We start from the raw sequence: 18448 nt of genomic DNA on the forward strand, positions 1-18448 counted from the left end.
GGGCACCATGCGCTAGCGGGGGCAGCCAATCATTGGATCCAGCGGACTCTATGTCCATCGGCCACCCATGATCGCTCCACAGAGAGGCAGATTGGGGGATGTGCCAGTGTAAACAAAGCTGTTCCGAGCAATTGGGAACGGCTATCTCTCTCTACTCCCTGTCAGTCCACTCACCCCCACAGTTAGAAAGCACCTCCCTAGGGAATATTTAACCCTTTGATCACCCTTGGTGTTAACACCATCCCTGCCAGTGTCATTTATACAGTAATCGTTGCATTTTTATAGCACTGATCGCTGTATAAATGTCAATTCAAAAAAGTGTCCGATCTGTCCCGCTAAAAAATCGCATATCACCGCCTTTACTAGTAAAAAAGAAATGATGATAAAAATGCCATAAATCTATCCCCTATTTTGTAGACGCGATAACTTGCGCAAACAAATCTATATACGTTAATTGGGATTTTTGTTTACCAAAAATATGTAGCACAATACATATTGGCCTAAACGGGGGAAGAAGTTCATTTTTTTTTTTTTTTTTTTTTTTTACATTTTGTTCGGATAATATCTTTTTTTTTTTTTTTTTTTTTTTTTTTTTTTTGCAAAATTGTTGCTTTTTCTGTTTTATAGCGCAAAAAAAATAAAACCACAGAGGTGATCATATACCACCAAAAGAAAGCTCTATTAGTGGGGAAAAAAGGATATCTATTTAGTTTGGGTACATTGCACGACCGTGCAATTGTCAGTGAAAGCAACGTAGTGCCATATCACAAAAAATGGCTGCTCAGGAAGTGGTTAAATATTATAAAAATTTCCAGTATGAGCTTGTTGTTTACTGCTTACACTAAATTAAATCCGGTTATATGAATATTAGTAATAAGCTTTGCATGGTTTGCGATTACCAGGTCCAGCCGTGCATCATTTCTAGTCAGGGCCGCTATGAACTGTACCATAAAAATGTCTTGTAGTAGGTTCATAAACTTCATATACCTGGAAGCAATCATTTTTACATTACCGTGTAACTTGTGTGTTGAATTTTTGGCTAACTTATGTGCCTGCAGGACCTTTTGGAGAAAGAGACGATCAACAGGTGTTTATCCAGAAGGTGGTTCCCATCACTAACAAGTTGTTTGTGAGGCTTTCTTCAACTGGAAAAAGGTAACTAATTATGATGCATCCCCCAGATAAGCTTCAGTGTTGGTTGGTATCGGAGCTTACCCAGTTGGGTGATGTCCCTTAACCCCCCCCCACATGGCTGTTATACTGTCACATGCTCCTCGATACCCAGAAGTCCCACTCCAATAGGGCAATGTTTTGCGGAGACAGGAGAGTAGGTCAGTCAGTATGTATCTTGCTAGGAAAGGAAGGTGAGGAGGGAGCCGTTGTCATACACTGTCAATTCGAACTAGGTGGGCAAAGGTATGTTGTCTCTGTATGATGGCCACACACTGTGCTTATACTTTCTATTTAGATTTCTTTCACACTGAGGCATTTTTCAGGCGCTAAACGGGCCAAAAATAGTGCCTGAAAAACACCTTCCCTGCAGCCCCAGTGTGAAAGCCTGAGTGCTTTCACACTGTAGTGGTGCGCTTGCAGAACGTTAGAAAAAGCCCTACAAGCAGCATCTTTCGGGCGGTGTGGAAGCACTGTATACACCACTCCTCCACCTCCCCTGCCATTGAAATCAATGGCCACTGCTGCTGAAGCGACTGCAAAGTGTTTTTCGTCAGCAGTGCTTTGTGGGCGCTATTTACTCTTTGGCCGCTAGTGGCGGTTAAAAGCGTCCCACTACCCCCTAGAAGCCCTCCAAGTATTCTCCCCTGATCTCCCCATAGGGGTCTGGGTCGCAGCTGGGGTTACTAATGTGAACACATTATTTTCCTCAACAACTCTCCTATCCTTCTCCCAACTACAGCACAACTATCATGTCCCCTCCACAACATTCTTCTTATATCTCCGGATCAGGTCCATCCTAGCAAATCTCCCTCTTTTCTCCAAGAACCCACTCAAGGATCCCCTACTACAGTTCTTTGGGAATAAAACTCAAAAAAAGGGAGGCATTTCTCTCATCTACAGAATACTCACTTCACCAGACCCAGAAGTTTATCCCGCACGCACTGCATACTGGTCATCCAAACTGCAACACGTAGTTCCACCAGAAACTTGGCAGAAGGCTCTGAATGCTCCGACACGCTTCTCTCACTGCATCTCACATTGGGAATCTCTGATGAAACTTTACCACGGTTGGTACTACACACCGACCAGACTGGCTAAAATTTTTCCCTCTGCCTCACCTAACTGTTGGAGAAACTGCGGTGACAGAGGCACACCACTGCATATTTGGTGGGGCTGTCCCCATATACAACCATTCTGGAAAAAAATTAAAAACCTAATACACCAGATTTGTAAAATAACTTTCCCGCTCTCTCCCACTGACTTACTACTAGGTCTATCTGTCCTCTCGTGGCCGCACCACCTGCACGCCCTACTGACCCACATCCTTATCGCTGCCCGACTAGCTATTGCAAAAAATTGGAAATCTGTACACTCCCCGACCCTGAAACAAGTCCTCATATTGCTGAATACCCACTTTAGATTCGAATACGCCTTTGCTAAAGCTAACCTCACAACCGATAAGTTCCTGTATGCCTGGAAGCTTTGGATAGCGGACCCCAGGAGTAGCCCATTACACTGAACATCCTGGGATATCATATTCATTTTATATCTGCTTCTTAAGCTTGACGTTACCTATAATCAAGAGTATACCCATAGTACATATACTGAACTTACCCGTATATTTTTCTCTTGTCTGATTTTTCTCCCTCATTCAGTTATTGCCTATACCATGTCTGTAAATCAAACTCTGGTTATACCTGCTTTTTTTTTTTTTTTTCCTTTTTGTATTTGTACTCTTATATGTCCTCACTCATCCCTTTTGCAAACCTCCCCTTCCTTCAGAACCGAGTATCCTGCTAAAATTTTGATGTGTTACTGTGTTATACACCATACCTGCATACCTGTATCTGTATGTACCCTACCTGTTTGACAAGTTTACTGCCAGGGTATGCCCGTTTGGCTATGTACCTTTCTTCTGACTTTTCTTTTCATTTCATAATAAAAATTTACAGTTAAAAAAAAAAAAAAGCGTCCCCTAGCGGATGAAAAACGTCGCTAAAATTAGTGCCACTTTACCACTAACCCCTCCCCCATGCCCCTGTGTGGATGTACTGTTAGTTATGTAGTGAGAGGGCCAACCTAAACACCCCAATTAATGTGTACCTGATGGGAAACCTGATCCTGTATGACGTTTAGAGCATATTTAGTAAACCGTTTTTATATATTTAATCAGCCTAATGTATGAGCACCATCTGAAAGAGCGGAAAAGAGGAGAGTAAAAGTTCTCCATAGCAGCAAATCCCCTTCAGCTGTAATTTTTTTGCCAGCACTAATGTCGCGTACACGCGGCCGGACTTTTCAAGGGACTAGGTCCGACGTTCTTTTCCGACGGACTTTCCGAATGAACGGACTTGGCCACACACAATCACACCAAAGTCAGATTCGAACGTGATGACGTACGACCAGACTAGAATAAGGAAGTTCATAGCCAGTAGCCAATAGCTGCCCTAGCGTCGGTTTTTATCCGTCGGACTAGCATACACACGAACGGATTTCTCGGTCCGGCGGAGTTCCAGTGGAAAAATTTAAAACATGTTCTATTTCTAAAGTCCACCGGATTTTTGGCAAGCAAAGGTCCGATGGAGCCCACACAAGATCGAATTGTCCGACGGACTCATTTCATCGGACCTTTGCTGTCAAAAAGTCCGGTCATGTGTATGTGGCATAAGACTACCAGCTTGTAGAAATATGTCCTGATGAAAGGACAACTCAATAGACCAGGCTTTGCCAAGTCTTGCCATTTCTTTAAATGAATTACAAAATAAGTCTGTAAGGTGAACATACTAGGGCTGGAACAACTAATCGATTAATCGATTATGAAATTAATCGATTACTATATTTCCATATAGTTGGTTATTTATATTTACCACTGCATTGAGATGTTTAAGAATAAATTGTCTTTTTTTAAAACTTTACATATTAACTAAATTATACACCACACTCTATTTTTTTTTTTTTTTTTTAAGGTTATTATCCGATTAATCGAAACAATAATCGGCCAACTAATCGATTATGAAAATAATCTTTAGTTGCAGCCCTAGAACATACACAGGACCCCCACCATGCCCAAAGCCGCAAAGGAAATGAAGCCCTGGGATCTCTGGATTACTGCTACAGGGCAGCCACACTGCACAGGATCGTGTGTGTATATATACACACACACACGATCCTGCAGTGTGGCCGCCCTGTTGCAGTAATCCAGAGATCCCAGAGCTTAGAGTGTGTGTGTGTATGTATACAAACATAATATTGTAAATATTTTATTATATCCTTTCATGTGACAATACTGAAGAAATGACACTTTGCTACAATGTAAATTAGTGAGTACAGCTTGTATAACAGTGTAAATTTGCTGTTCCCGGTTTCTAATAACCACATACAGCTATTAATGTCTAAACCGCTGGCAACAAAAGTGAGTACACCTCTAAGTGAAAATGTCCAAATTGTGCTCATAGTGTCAATGTTTTGTGTGTCCACCATTATTTTCCAGCACTGCCTTAACCCTCTTGGGCATGGAGTTCACCAGAGCTTCACAGGTTGCCACTGGAGTCCTCTTCCACTCCTCCATGACGACATCGCAGAGCTGGTGGATGTTAAAGACCTTGCGCTCCTCCACCTTCCGTTTGAGGATGCCCCACAGATGATCAATTGGGTTTAGGTCTGGAGACATGCTTGGCCAGTCCATCCCCTTTACCCACAACTTCTTTAGCAAGACGGTGGTCGTCTTGGAGGTGTGTTATGGGGTCGTTATGTTGGAATACTGTTCTGCTGCCCAGTTTCCGAAGGGAGGGGATCATGCTCTGCTTCAGTATGTCACAGTACATGTTGGCATTCATGGTTCCCTCAATGAACTGTAGCTCCCCAGGGCTGGCAGCACACATTCAGCCCCATACATGAAACTCCCACCACCATGCTTGACTGTAGGCAAGACGCACTTGTCTTTGTACTCCTCACCTGGTTGCCGCCACACACACTTGACACCATCTGAACCAAATAAGTTTATCTTGGTCTCATCAGACCACAGGACATGGATCCAGTAATCCATGTCCTTAGTCTGCTTGTCTTCAGCAAACTGTTTGTGGACTTTTTTGTGCATCATCTTTAGAAGAGGCTTCATAGTGGGACGACAGCCATGCAGACCAATTTCAGTGTTCAGCATATAGTCTGAGCACTGACAGGCTGACCCCCACCTCCGTCAGAGACTCTTTACTTAGATCGGTGTTGCGGTGTGTCAGACGGACACACCACAACGATGATCACCACGATGCGCGCCCCTGGGGGGCAGAGGCTTAATATCCTGAAGACCTCATATGATGTCTGGTCAGGATATTGAAACCACTTTGCCACCGTCATTTTGCTATATGGCGGGTGGCACGTGGTTAAAGTGCTGTATGTCTTGGTCACCGTACTGCAGCTCAGTTTCAGGGTCTTGACAATGTTCTTATAGCCTAGGCCATCTTTATGTAGGGCAACAATTCTTTTTTTTTTTTTTCAGATCCTCAGAGAGTTCTTTGCCATGAGGTTCCATGTTAAACTTCCAGTGACCAGTATGAGAGAGTGAGAGTGATAACACCAAATTTAACACAACTGCTCCCCATTCACACCTCAGAACTTGTAACACTAACGAGTCAAATGGCACCGGGGGGGAGAAAAAATGACATTTGGACAGTTTCACTTAGGGGTGTACTCATTTTTGTTGCCAGTGGTTTGGACATTAATGGCTGTGTGTTGAGTTATTTTGAGGGGACAGCAAATTTACACTGTTATACAAGATGTACACTCACTACTTTACATTGTAGCAAAGTGTCATTTCTTCAGTGTTGTCATATGAAAAGATATAATAAAATATTTCCAAAAATGTGAGGGGTGTACTGTGTGTGTGTGTGTGTGTGTGTGTGTGTGTGTGTGTGTGTGTGTGTGTGTGTGTGTGTATGATCCTGCACTTCTGGGTATCGGGCTCGAGTGCATGCCGCCGGAGGATAACTTCTGCTGTGATTTAAATAGTAAACTCCCAAGGACTCCATGTCTGCCGATACCAGCTGATCATTCGGTAATAGGAAAGAAAACTGCCACTCCAGGTGAGTTGGGGAGAGGATTCCTCCCATGGGTGCAGGCCTTGGCTCGCATACTATGCAAATTATTTAGAGGAAGAAATTGGTGGCTGCACACCGGAGTAGCAAAAAGCACCTTTATTTCTCTTCAATAAAACATGATATGACACCACAGAATGGTAGCAGGTGCATCAGGTGGACGCTGTGCTTATTCTTTACCTAATTAATAAGAACAATGTAACTGTGTGGAACGTGTCTACCTGATGCACCTGCTATCATCCTGTGGTGTCATATCATGTTTTATTGAAGAGAAATAAAGGGACTTTTTGCCACTCTAGTGTGCAGCCACCAATTTCTTCCTCTGAACATTCGGTACGCAGGCAGAACGGCAGATTGCCGTTATGTCAGTACAGAAGGCATGGATCCTGCGTCTTTGCAAAGCAGAGAACACTGATCTATGCTTTCCACTAGTAAAGGCACCTCCCACACTACACTAAAACACTGGCTAGGCACACAGTTAACACTTTGATCGCCCCTGATGTTAACCTCTTTTCAGCCAGTGTCATTAGTACATTGACAGTGCATATTTTTAGCATCGTTTACTCTATTAATGTCACTGGTTCCTAGAAAAGTGTCAGGTGTCCGATTCGTCCACCGCAATATCGAAAGTTCCTGCTATAAGTTGCTGATCGCCGACATTACTAGTAAAAAAGAATAAATAAATAAAAATTCCATAAATATATCCCAGGGTTTGCAAATGCTATAACTTTTGCACAAACCAATCAATAAACACTTATTGGGATTTAAAAATATGCAGCAGAATACAGGTGCATCTCAATAAATTGGCATATCATCAAAAAGTTAATTTATTTCAGCAATTCCATTCAAAAAGTGAAACTCCTATATTATATAGATTCAATTATATATTATTATTTATTATTATATATAGTTCTAGTTTAAGCATTTCTAAGTTCATCATTAGAGTGTGACACCATGAGTCTATAATCAGCTAATTAACTCAAAACACCTGTAAAGGTTTCCTGAGACTAGGCGTCCGCGCTATAGCCGAAAGACGGCTGCAGCGCGGACACCAATTGCCGAGAGGCCGTCCCTGGACATGCTCCTGTTTACTTCCACGTTGCGCACTCCCGGGAGACACAGCCAGTCACAGATCGCTGTAAATGGCCAATAACAGTGCCCGTTTACAGCGCGAACGGCGTGTCCAATGAGAGATGATCTCATATGTAAACATATGAGATCATCTCTCATCGCCGGCTCTCCCTCCTCACACAGAGACAACGTGTGAGGAGGGAGAGATGAATGGCTGCAGTGGCCGTGAGTAGAAAAAAAAACACTGAAAATAAAATGCTCACAATGTCACTGCCACCTGTCCCCAGTGCCACGTATAAGTGCCATTTGTCATCAGTGCCATGTAGAAGTGCCACATGTCATTAGTGGCATCTGTCATCAGTGCCATCTGTTATCAGTGTCACGTGTCATCAATGCCATGTATTAGTGGCATCTGTCATCAGTGACACATATTAGTGGCATCTGTCATCAGTTCCACATATGAGTGCCATCTGTCAGTGCCATGTCAGTGTCACGTGTCATTGTCCTGGTGCTCCAGGGCCTTCAAAAGTGTAATCGGTAGTCAACAAGTTAGATGTGTAATTTATGCTCCTAGAACACGTGATGGCGCTTCCTGCATGTTGGGCCTCTCTAAGTGGCTAGGCTGTGGAAAAGCCCCACACATGTGGTATCGTAATGCTCAGGAGGAGTAGCAGAATTTATTTTGGGGTATCACCTGTGGCATACACATGGCATGTGGGAGACATAACCTATTACAATGACAATTTTGTGAAAAAAAAAAATCTTAATTTTGCAAAGAATTGTGGGAAAAAATGACAACATCAAAAGCTCACCATGCCTCTTACTAAATACCTTGGAATGTCTACTTTCAAAAAAAGGGTCATTTGTGGGGTATTTGTACTTTCCTGACTTGTTCGGGTCTCAAGAAATGAGATAGGCCACCAGTACATCAGATGTGATCAATTTTGTATGATTTGCACCACAGCTTGTAGACTCTCTAACTTTCACAAAGACCAAATAATATCCACTAATTTGGGTTATTTTTACCAAAGATATGTAGCAGTATAAATTTATGAAGAAAAATGAATAATTTGCAACATTTTATCACAGAAACAAAGAAAAATTCGTTTTTTTCAAAATTTTCGGTCTTTTTTTCATTTATAGCGCAAAAAATAAAAAACCCAGAGGCGATCAAATACCACCAAAAGAAAGCTCTATTTGTGGGAAAAAAGTAATTGTCATTCAAAGTGTGAGAGCACTGAAAGCTGAAAATTGGTCTGGTCACGAGGGGGGTTTAAGTGCCCAGTTGTCAAGTGGTTAAATAATCTCTGTCTGGTTCAGTAAGTTACACAATCATGGGGAAGACAGCTGACTTGACAGTTGTCCAGAAGACAGTCATTGACAAGGAGGGCAAGTCACATAAGTTCATTGCTAAAGAAGCTGGCTGTTCAGAGTGCTGTATCCAAGCATATTAATGGAAAGTTGAGTGGAAGGTAAAAGGTTGGTAGAAAAAAGTGTACAAGCAAAATGGATTACCATAGACTTGAGAAGATTGTGAAGCAAAGGTCATTCAAGAATTTGGGGGAGATTCACAAGGAGTCGACTTGGGCTGGTGTCAGTGCTTCATGAGCCACTGCACACAGATTTATCCAGGACATGGGCTACAACTGTCACATTCCTTGTGTCAAGCCACTCCTGAACCAGAGACAATGTCAGAAGTGCCTTACCTGGGCTAAGGAGAAAAAGGACTGGACTGTTGCTCAGTGGTCCAAAGTCCTCTTTTCGGATAAAAGTAAATTTTGCATTTCATTTGGAAATCAAGGTCCCAGAGTCTGGGGGGAAGAGTGGTAAGGCACAGAATCCAAGTTGCATGAGGTCGAGTGTGCATTTTCCACAGTCCGTGATGATTTGGAGAGCGATGTCATCTCCTGGTGTTGGTCCACTGTGTTTGTGTTTTTGTCAAGTCCAAAATCAGCGCAGCCCTCTACCAGGTAATTTTTGACCACTTCATGCTTTCCTCTGCTGACCAGCTTTACGGAGATGCTGATTTCATTTTCCAGCAGGGCCTGGCACCTGCCCACACTGCCAAAAGTACCAGTACCTGGTTTAACGATCATGGTATCACTGTGCTTGATTGTCCAGAAAACTCACCTGACCTAAATCCCATAGAGAATCTGTGGGGTTTTGTCAAAAGGAAGATGAGACACACCAGACCCAACAATGCAAATGAGCTGAAGGCCGCTATCAAAGCAACCTGGGCTTCCAAATCACCTCAGCAGTGCCACAGCCTGATCACCTCATGCCATGTCATATTGATGCAGTAATTCATGCAAAAGGAGCCTCAACCAAGTACTGAGTGCATACTATATTGTACATGGACATACTTTTCAGTAAGCCAACATTTCTGTATTAAAAATCTTCTTTTTTTTTTTTTTATTGTCTTATGTAATTTTCAAATTTTCTGAGATACTGAATTTTGTTGGCTATAAACCATAATCTTCAAATTTAAGAGAAATTCTTGAAATATATCACCCTGTGTGTAATGAATTTATTAAATATATTTCACTATTTAAATTATGGAAATTAACTTTTTGATGGTATTCTCATTTTCTGAGATGCACCTGTACATATTGGTCTAATTACATATTTTTTTTGTTGGATACGTTTTATAGCAAAAAGTAAATCATATTTTTTTTTTTTTCAAAATTGTCATTCTATTTTTTTCTTTCATTTTTTTATTTTTTTTTATTTTTTTTATAGTGCAAAAAATAAAAACCACAGAAGTTATCAAATGCCACCAAAAGAAAGCTCTATTTTGTTGTATGACTGTGCAATTGTGTGTTGTATGACTGCGCAATTGTCAGTTGAAGTAGCGCGCAGTGCCATATAGGAAAAAAAATGGTCTGTCATGAAAGGGGATAAACCTGCCGGAGCTGAAGTTTGTTTTTGTGTTGTTTGTTAAATAACAAACATATCATTCTTACCTCCACTGTGGAGCTCATTTTGCACAGAGTGGCCCCGAACCTGCTCTTCTAGGGTCCCCCGGTGACTCTTGCGGCTCCTCCCCACATCAGATAACCCCCTGGGTGAAGTGCTGTCCCGGAGGATTACCTTGTGGGCGCGCTCCCGAGTTCAGCATTCATAGAGGTTGAATGCAGGACTCGGCCTCGCCCCCCAGTGCCCGCATCATTGGATTTGATTGACAGCAGCGGGAGACAATGGCTGCGCTGTTATCAATCTATCCAATCAAGACCTGAGAACCCACGGGCAGAGGGACAGTGCGTCCCCACCGGGTGAAGTTCCAGAGCTCAGGTAAGTAAAACGGAGGGCCAGTCACTGCCAGGTGTTTTTTCACCTTTAATGCATCCTATGAAAAATGCGAAGGTTTACAACCCCTTTAAGAATGCAGGGCAGGTTCACTGTAATTCAGTGGCTCTCAACCTTACTGAGACCAGGGCCGGGTATATTCCCTCCAAACTGTATTTAAGGGGGAAAAAAATGACTCTAGATAAAAGTATGTGAAATTGAAAATATCTCGAAATGATGGAAAGCATTGGATGGGGTTTTGGTGTCACTGTAAGGGAAGATGGGGGTTAATGGACTCTGTAGCAGACTTGATGTCCTTGAAGGGGATAAGGTTTTTGGGGAGGGCTTGGTATAAACTGTGAGGGTTTCTGGAGGGGCTGGGGAATTTGCAGGGGTAATGTGGGAGAATTTAAGGTGCTGCAGGGTCTGGGGAGCACTGTAGGAGGTTGAAGAAGCCTTGTGAAACACTGTTGGAGTTTGGGAAGCTGGAGACCCTGTAGGTTGGGGAGGCCTGCTTCACTAGAGTATTACTTTAATCAAAATTGTAAGCAGTTTTTTTTTTTTTTTTGTGCAGAATCTGTGAAATCCAGGCCGTAGACTGCACTACCATCACATGCTTTACTGTACGGGAATGTGAAGGATCTAGTCGTATGGGCTCCAGACCTCGGCGCTACCTCTTTACTGGGCATTCAAATGGCAGCATTCAAATGTGGGACCTGACCACTGCCATGGACATGGTTTTAAAGATAGAGGACAAAGGTAAGCGACAATCAGAAAAGGCGGGGGCATGGTGGTTAGCAATTGTTGCACTCTTGATTTGATAAAAATTGTGTTTCAGATTTTTGGTCGTTGGAATGGCAGTTGTAATATATTGTTACTTTTTGTCACTACTTGTCACTGGAGTATGCTGGGATCATTACAGAACCCCTCAAGTGCTCTCAGTATGCACAGATGGCAATACAGTTATGTGCTGCTCTCTGATCTCATCAGCTGTGGTAAAGATGGGAACTGTGCAGTTGAATATATGAATGTGAAGCATCAGAAGAAGCCCCTGCACTTAATCCAGGAGCACCACTGATTGATTGGATTATATCTGCTTCTGTGTTTCCAGATGCTGGTGGCCCAACAGAAGAAGAGCTGTTAAAGTTACTGGATCAGTGTGACCTTAGTGCTTCACGATGTGCTACTCCAAACATCAGCCCAGCCACCTCTGTGGTTCACCAAAGTCGTCTGCGTGATTCCAGTTCCAGGTAAACTAGAACAATTCTGTTATACTCCATTCCCTTATAGTTGTGTGTACATATAAAAAAATATGCTAAAAATGTGTAAAACCAGCCCTAATAGCACACTACTCTGCGCTTCTGGATGTGAGTAATTGCACTAATATATAAATGAAAATAATATAAATGAGATGTCGCTCAATATTACACCACTTATATATCAAAATTTCCAATAGCTGTTGCTTTTATACCAAACCATATACAAATATATAAAAAATGCAACTTTTTAAAGACAGAGTCCACTTTCCATATATAGCAGCGCATAAACACTTTCATCCAAAGTGAATCATCGATAGTCAATCCGGTGTTCAGAAAAAGATGGTGTTCAATAAACCAGTTCTTAATGTGATATAGGGTAGAGGGACAGCTTCCACCACGTAATACACCGCTTGTGGATCAAAATGAACCCCCTTTGGGGATACACTCACCGAACGCCTGAAATCATAAGCCTTAAAAATACCATTAAACATTTCTTCTCTGGCCGCTAGATGTCTCTCATATTGGTGTGGGAATCCCGTTTATCATATAAAAGGAAAAATACCCAAACATAGCATAATACTGTTTTTTCACCGTTTATTATAATAAGAAACACACCCAATCCAAATATGCGTACCAAATAAAATAGATGTTACAGCATTTTAAAGTACTATGCCTTGTTTCCTGGTCCTGGTTTGCCAGAGGAGAAACGAACGTATGCTGCATAGAGCAGCGATTCACTTCCTGCTTCCTCGGCTGGAACGCAGGGTTTGAGGTGCACACGTCACTTCCGGTATGATTACCCTCTGACGCGTTTTGTTACTTCCGACTTCGTCTGAGGGCGTCAGACGAAGTCGGAAGTGAGGAAACGCGTCAGGACGTAATCATACCGGAAGTGACGTGCGCCTCAAACCCTGCGTTCCAGCCAGCCGAGGAAGCAGGAAGTGAATCGCTGCTCTATGCAGCATACGTCCGTTTCTCCTCTGGCAAACCAGGACCAGGAAGTGGGAACCGTGTATTCAGGTGTTCTTCCCGGCCTATTTGACTGAGGTGGCTGCGGTCAGCAAAAGTTGGAATGGACATCATATCTTGGCTCAAGGACCTCCAGGCAGTAGTTGGTGTGTTCCTGTATCTAATTCAGGATCTGGAATGGAAGAAAACACCTGGGCATGCATTTGGGTTAATTCTCGTGATAATGCGGTTCCATAATTAGTCAACACTTCAAATTGCAACTGTAACTGTTGTGTAAAGTAACAGCCAAGTCTGGGAGCTGAACCAAACAAAATTTCATAAGGGGATAGGGCATGTTTCCCCCGGGCAGTGTGTCTGCCTGTTTTTTAGTGTCCCATTCATCCTTTCTACCTTCCCACTACTTTGAGGTTGATATGGGGTGTGCATGGTCAACTGAACTCCCAGTGCTGCCCAAGTCCCTTTTGTAAGGGTTGCTATGAAGGCTGGGCCCTGATCTCTCAATATCACCTTTGGGACCCCAAATCTACATACTATCTCGCTCAGTAGTTTCTTAGCCTTGGTCTTGGCAGTCATGTCCACCTCCACTGGGGTGTATTCGAAACTTCTTGGTATTTGAGAGTGATCAATTTGTATCCTCTGGAAAGGGGTATAGGGCTTTTGCCAGGTGCCTTTTCTGTGCGTCCTGGATTACATTTGGTGCAGATAGTGCATGATCTGCAGAAGTTGTTGGTCAGTGGGGTAACTCCTGGTGCTATGCTTGTTAAGAGAGTTCATAAGAGTCTTTGTCAAGTGGGCAGCTCCACGTGCCCATTGCACCACGGCTGGGTACATACTCCTGGGTAGACAAGGCTTCTTGATGCACTCGAATAGTCCATCTCTGAGAGTTGTTCCCCTCCGCTTCCAGCTTTCTTTCTCATCTGGACTTGCTGCTTCCTGTAGTTGTTTCAGATAAACTCTGTACACTGGGAGAGTCTGTAGGGCAAGCACGGGGTGGTCTTCTTCTACCACCCTACGGTCCACTTCCTGTGGACCACTGGCTGTCTGTTCAGCAGCTGAATCGGCTAGATGATTGCCTCAAGCTTCCTTCGAGTTCAGTTTGCCATGTGCTTTACTTTCAGAATAGCCACTTGGGTTGGGAGAAGCAAGGCGTCCGTCAGGTCTTTGATAGCTGAACTGTTTCACAGGTGTTCCTGCAGCCATCAGGAATCCTCTGTCCTTCCAGATGACACCAAAATCGTGGGCAACGCTGAAGGCATATCTTGAGTCCGTATGAATGTTGGCTTTTTTTCCCTCTGCCAATATACATGCATGCTGTAGTAAGTGCTTGCAGCTCTGCCTCCTGTGCACACATCACCGGTGGTAAGGCTTCAGCTTGTAGAACCATGTTTTCAGTGGTGACCTGGATTCTGCAGGGGTATTTCATTAACGGTGGGGAGATGCGTGGTTTCCAGCCACATTAATACGAAGCAGTCATGGGGTGACAAGTCAGGACTCGACAAAACCTCCTTTCCCCCCTCAAGAAGTGGAAGAAGGGTGGTAGAGTTCAGTGTTTGACAACGTAAAAGAGTAATGCTGTCCAGTAGGAGGTAACACAGGAGTCTCAAGTGTCTGGCAGTAGACAGGTGTTTCGGCTGGGTCTTGGTTGAATATGGCAGCAATATCATGGGGAGCAAGCTGAACGAGGCAGTGTCCGAGGACCAAGTCGAAAGTTTTGTCAAGCAAGGCTTGGGCAGCAAAGACAGCTGGCAGACATGATGGGCCTCTTCTTGCTACCGCATCCAGCCGACAAGAATAATATCCTATGAGGCGTAGGCAGATGCTGTATGATTAGGTGAGTACACTTGCAGCATGTCCCAGACATTCGGATACAAAGAGCTTGAACGTTTTTCGTCGTAGTCTGGGAACCTTCGTGCCGGAGATGGTACGCTTGAGGGCCTCAAAGTTTGATATCAATTCGGGAGACATCTAGAAGGGGTCTGATTGCAGAGCATCAGTAGGGAGGCTTCTAGAATCCATGGTCCGCACTAGGAAATTAGTCCAAGGAAGGCATGAAGGGATTTCTGGCCTTGTGGCAGTGGGATGTCAGAGATTACTTTCACCCTGATTACTTGCACCACTCCAATTTGGGCTTTGAGGCTTTTCAACCCTGGTTGGCAAGATAGCACAACAGGCTTTCTGAGGTGACTTCAATAAGGGGTAAGTCAGCTACACAGAGGAGAAGGTCATCGAAATATTGGAGGAGAATCCCTTCCGGATGATCCTCTTGTCATGTGTCAAGGATGATAGCCATAGCTTTTGCAAACTGGCTTGGAGAGTTCTGTGCCCCTTGTGGCATAACTGTCTAGGTATGTTGCTGTTTCTTTTCATGGTGAATGCAAAAGGTACTAGCAGGAGGGGTGAGGGTGGACACTGGAGAAAGCATTTGCAAGGTCCACCACTGTGAGGTACTTTGTGGTCAGATGCACGCTCTGCAAGTAGCTGGTTCTCTTTTAGGGGTTCTCTTCTTCACAGGGAACAGAGGTGTATTGCATGGAGATGCACAGGGTATCAGGGCTCCATTTAAAACAAGGGCTTTGACATGCTTCAAACGAGCTGCAGATTGGGCTAACTTTAGAGGGTATGTTGGTTTCCGGGGCAATGCTGCTCCCTCTTTGAGCTTGACTGAAACTGGTAGCACCTTTAAGTGACCGATGTCTTCTGGTTCTGTGGACCATAGGCACACAGGGATTCTGTCAAGTACCTCCTGCAGTATTGAACTTGGAGTTATTGCTTCATGAAGTGTCATCAGGAGAGGCAGAGAACACAAAGCAGGTGGGTCTTCTAAGGATAGGGGAGTATGTAACTTCATCCCCCCCTTCAGGCATGAAATTGATTGAGGCCTGTAGTCTGGACAGCATATCAGCTTCTAGCAGATTCAAGGCACATGTAATGGACACCACAAATCTGGCAAGCAAATCAGGAAATGTTCCCACTTGGAGTGGCTCAGTAAGTGGACTGTAGCGGGGCACCCCATCCACTCCCACGCAGGAAACGTGCGTGCGTGTGCCTTTTCATAGTGGGAGTAGCCCAGATCATCAAAGGCCTGTATGAGTCTAGCATGATACTTCTCCACAGACTCCCCTTTATCTTGGGCAATATCTTGGATTGTGGTGGTCTGATCTGCCAATTTCTCCTTTGCCCAGTCACGGAGTTGGGCACAGAACCCCACGCCTGAGGTTTAGAAAGTGGCACTTGGCAGGCAGGCTGCTTGCATGACTGGCCAATAGACATGTCCTGCTTTAATTTGGCATAGGCTGATCAAGTCTCTCCAGGCAGCTGAGTAAGTTTCTTGTATCTGCACTATCCTGCGGTATAAGGGTATCAAGCTGCTCTCCCTGTCCCTCGCACGCTCCTGGTTGTTTGTAATCAATTGTAACCACTGCAAATAGACCAGCCACCCTCATGGGTAGCAAACATTAATCCATATACACATTTAGGACAGGACATTACAACACTGCACCTGTCATCCTTTCGCACCGTGAAGCTTCAGTAGCTGAGATAACCCTCGGGGGCCAACAGCTCACCTGAGAAACCCATCCATAGACATTTGCTGCAGGGGCCAACAGCTCACTTGAGAAACCCGTCCATAGACGTTTAGAACTTCAATCAAGCTCAAGGTTATCTGCTGCTGTTTACAATTAGAAAGTGTGGATGTGCATGCACTTTAGAAGTAAACGCTCTCTGACACGCGTTCAGCTCGGTTACTTACACTTCTGGTTTATTCCAGGGCGGTGCTAATGTTTTTACACAAAGATAGATCATTGCTATGTATACATCTTATTGGCTGAAATACAAGACAAATTGGAGAAACTTGATGCCGAGGCTTGGTGGTTGTTGGCTCTGTCTTCACTTCCGCATTCTTCCAATGAGAGGGAGTGGGAGTTAGACGCCATCTTTAGTTCCAAACAGAGCCTATCTGTATACTTGTATAATAAGTAAGGAGTTGCATAGAAACATGAATACACATAAGAAAATAGACATTTTCTGATTATTATTATCTACATTCCATACATGTGTGGATGTTGATGCATTATATAAAATTATTAAAATATCTTTTTACAATTTAGAACGGGGTGTCTCAAGTCTGTCCATAATTTTAAAGGGTGTCTTGACTGAAAAAAAGGTTGAGAAACACTGCTCTATGGAGTGCAAAATGTGAATTGGCCCATTCTTAAGGCCCCATGCACACGGATGTATTTACAGCCGCTTTTTTTAGCTTTTTTTGCAGCTTAAAAACGGCTGTCCATGTTAGTCTATGGCGTCATGCCCACCTAGGCGTTTTTGAGCTGCAAATGGCATAGGCGTTCTTATACTGTAAAAAAAACCCAGGACCAGTGCGTTCCATGGAGCGGAGCTAGAGCTGTAAAAACGCGAATCGCGGAAAAACGCGCATAAACGCGTAACATATTTTCTTTGTTTTCTGTGGCATTGTGGGAAATTTGGGAGTGCTATAGCCAAGAGATGTGTTTCTTTAAAAAAACGCTACTTAACGCTAACGCTAAAAAACGCCAATGCAAAACACGGTAAAAATCGCGTTTTTAATGCCGATTTTTCCAGGTGTCAGAGCTAGCTTTGCAGCCAGTTTTTTTACACACACACACCCCTACCTTTTTTGGAAAGGGCCTGATAATGACAGTGCTCACTTAATGTGCACCAGCAGTTTAGCGCTGTAGAACTGTGAGCAAAGACTGCCATGATGTCTCACCCCGGGGGGGAGTGTCCATGACAACTTGGGCTCTATGGAAGTGAGTCGAATGACACTAGTTGCCAATCAATCTAGAAGACTGGTAACTTCTAGTGGCAGAAATAAATACTGCAACTTTCCATTGAAGTCAACTGGATACGCACCAAAAAAGCACCCAGGGTTCGAATTAAGGTGCGTTCTTGGCATCGCCTAGCAACAATATGCTGATTGTTAAGGAGTGGGCATCCTTAACCAGTGAATAACTGATTCTTAGAAAAAAGCTAGCATGTGCTGGCTCCTTAACAATCAGCGGGATGTAAACGATGCCCACGCTCACAGCCTCCTTCCCCCTTGGTGGTCACCAGAAGCTCGGTCTGGCTTCACTTCCTGATTCCCTTACTAAAGATGCCAGCGCCTGCACCCAGAGGCGAGCGAAGGGTCTGCTTCAGGTGAGGACATCGCGGTCACCCTGGACAGGAACTCCGCTTTATCAATCACCTGATCCCGACGCTGTACTTAACAACCAGTTATTTATGGCTTTATATGCTGTAGAGCTGCACGATTATCACAATTTTTTTTCCCGTTGCAATCTTGACAAAAGGGTTTCAGGATTCTGTCTATGCAAAGAATTCTCTCTGCTCTTCTGAAGCCACAGCCATCAAAAGAAAGGAAGAGAAAAACTGGGCAGTCTGCCAGGAATCATAACATTCTTTAGCAGTGGAACTTAAGTATAAACATTATAACAATTTGTCAAAGGAATAGACTGTGTGTAAATGAGGAAAGTTTAACCACTTAAACACGAATACCTTTTGACATTTGTTGGTTTCAAGTTAAAATCTTTTCTTTTCTTTTGTTCGAAAATTACTTCGAACCCCCAA

General features: G+C 43.7%; 1 protein-coding gene across 2 annotated transcripts in view; it reads left to right on the top strand.

Annotated features, from left to right (window-relative positions):
• KCTD3 (potassium channel tetramerization domain containing 3) overlaps nt 1–18448 on the top strand; it is a 156142-nt gene that overhangs the window by 127174 nt on the left and 10520 nt on the right. For both annotated transcript variants that reach the window (XM_077485767.1, XM_077485768.1), the window contains 3 exons: nt 1059–1155; nt 11194–11378; nt 11731–11869. In XM_077485767.1, the coding sequence (XP_077341893.1) occupies nt 1059–1155; nt 11194–11378; nt 11731–11869 (421 nt within the window). The remainder of the gene's footprint in view (nt 1–1058; nt 1156–11193; nt 11379–11730; nt 11870–18448) is intronic.

Source organism: Lithobates pipiens, unplaced genomic scaffold, assembly GCF_037356315.1.
Source record: "Lithobates pipiens isolate NorthernLeopardFrog02 unplaced genomic scaffold, aLitPip1_a1.2 Scaffold_18, whole genome shotgun sequence".
Taxonomy (NCBI): Eukaryota; Metazoa; Chordata; class Amphibia; order Anura; family Ranidae; genus Lithobates; species Lithobates pipiens.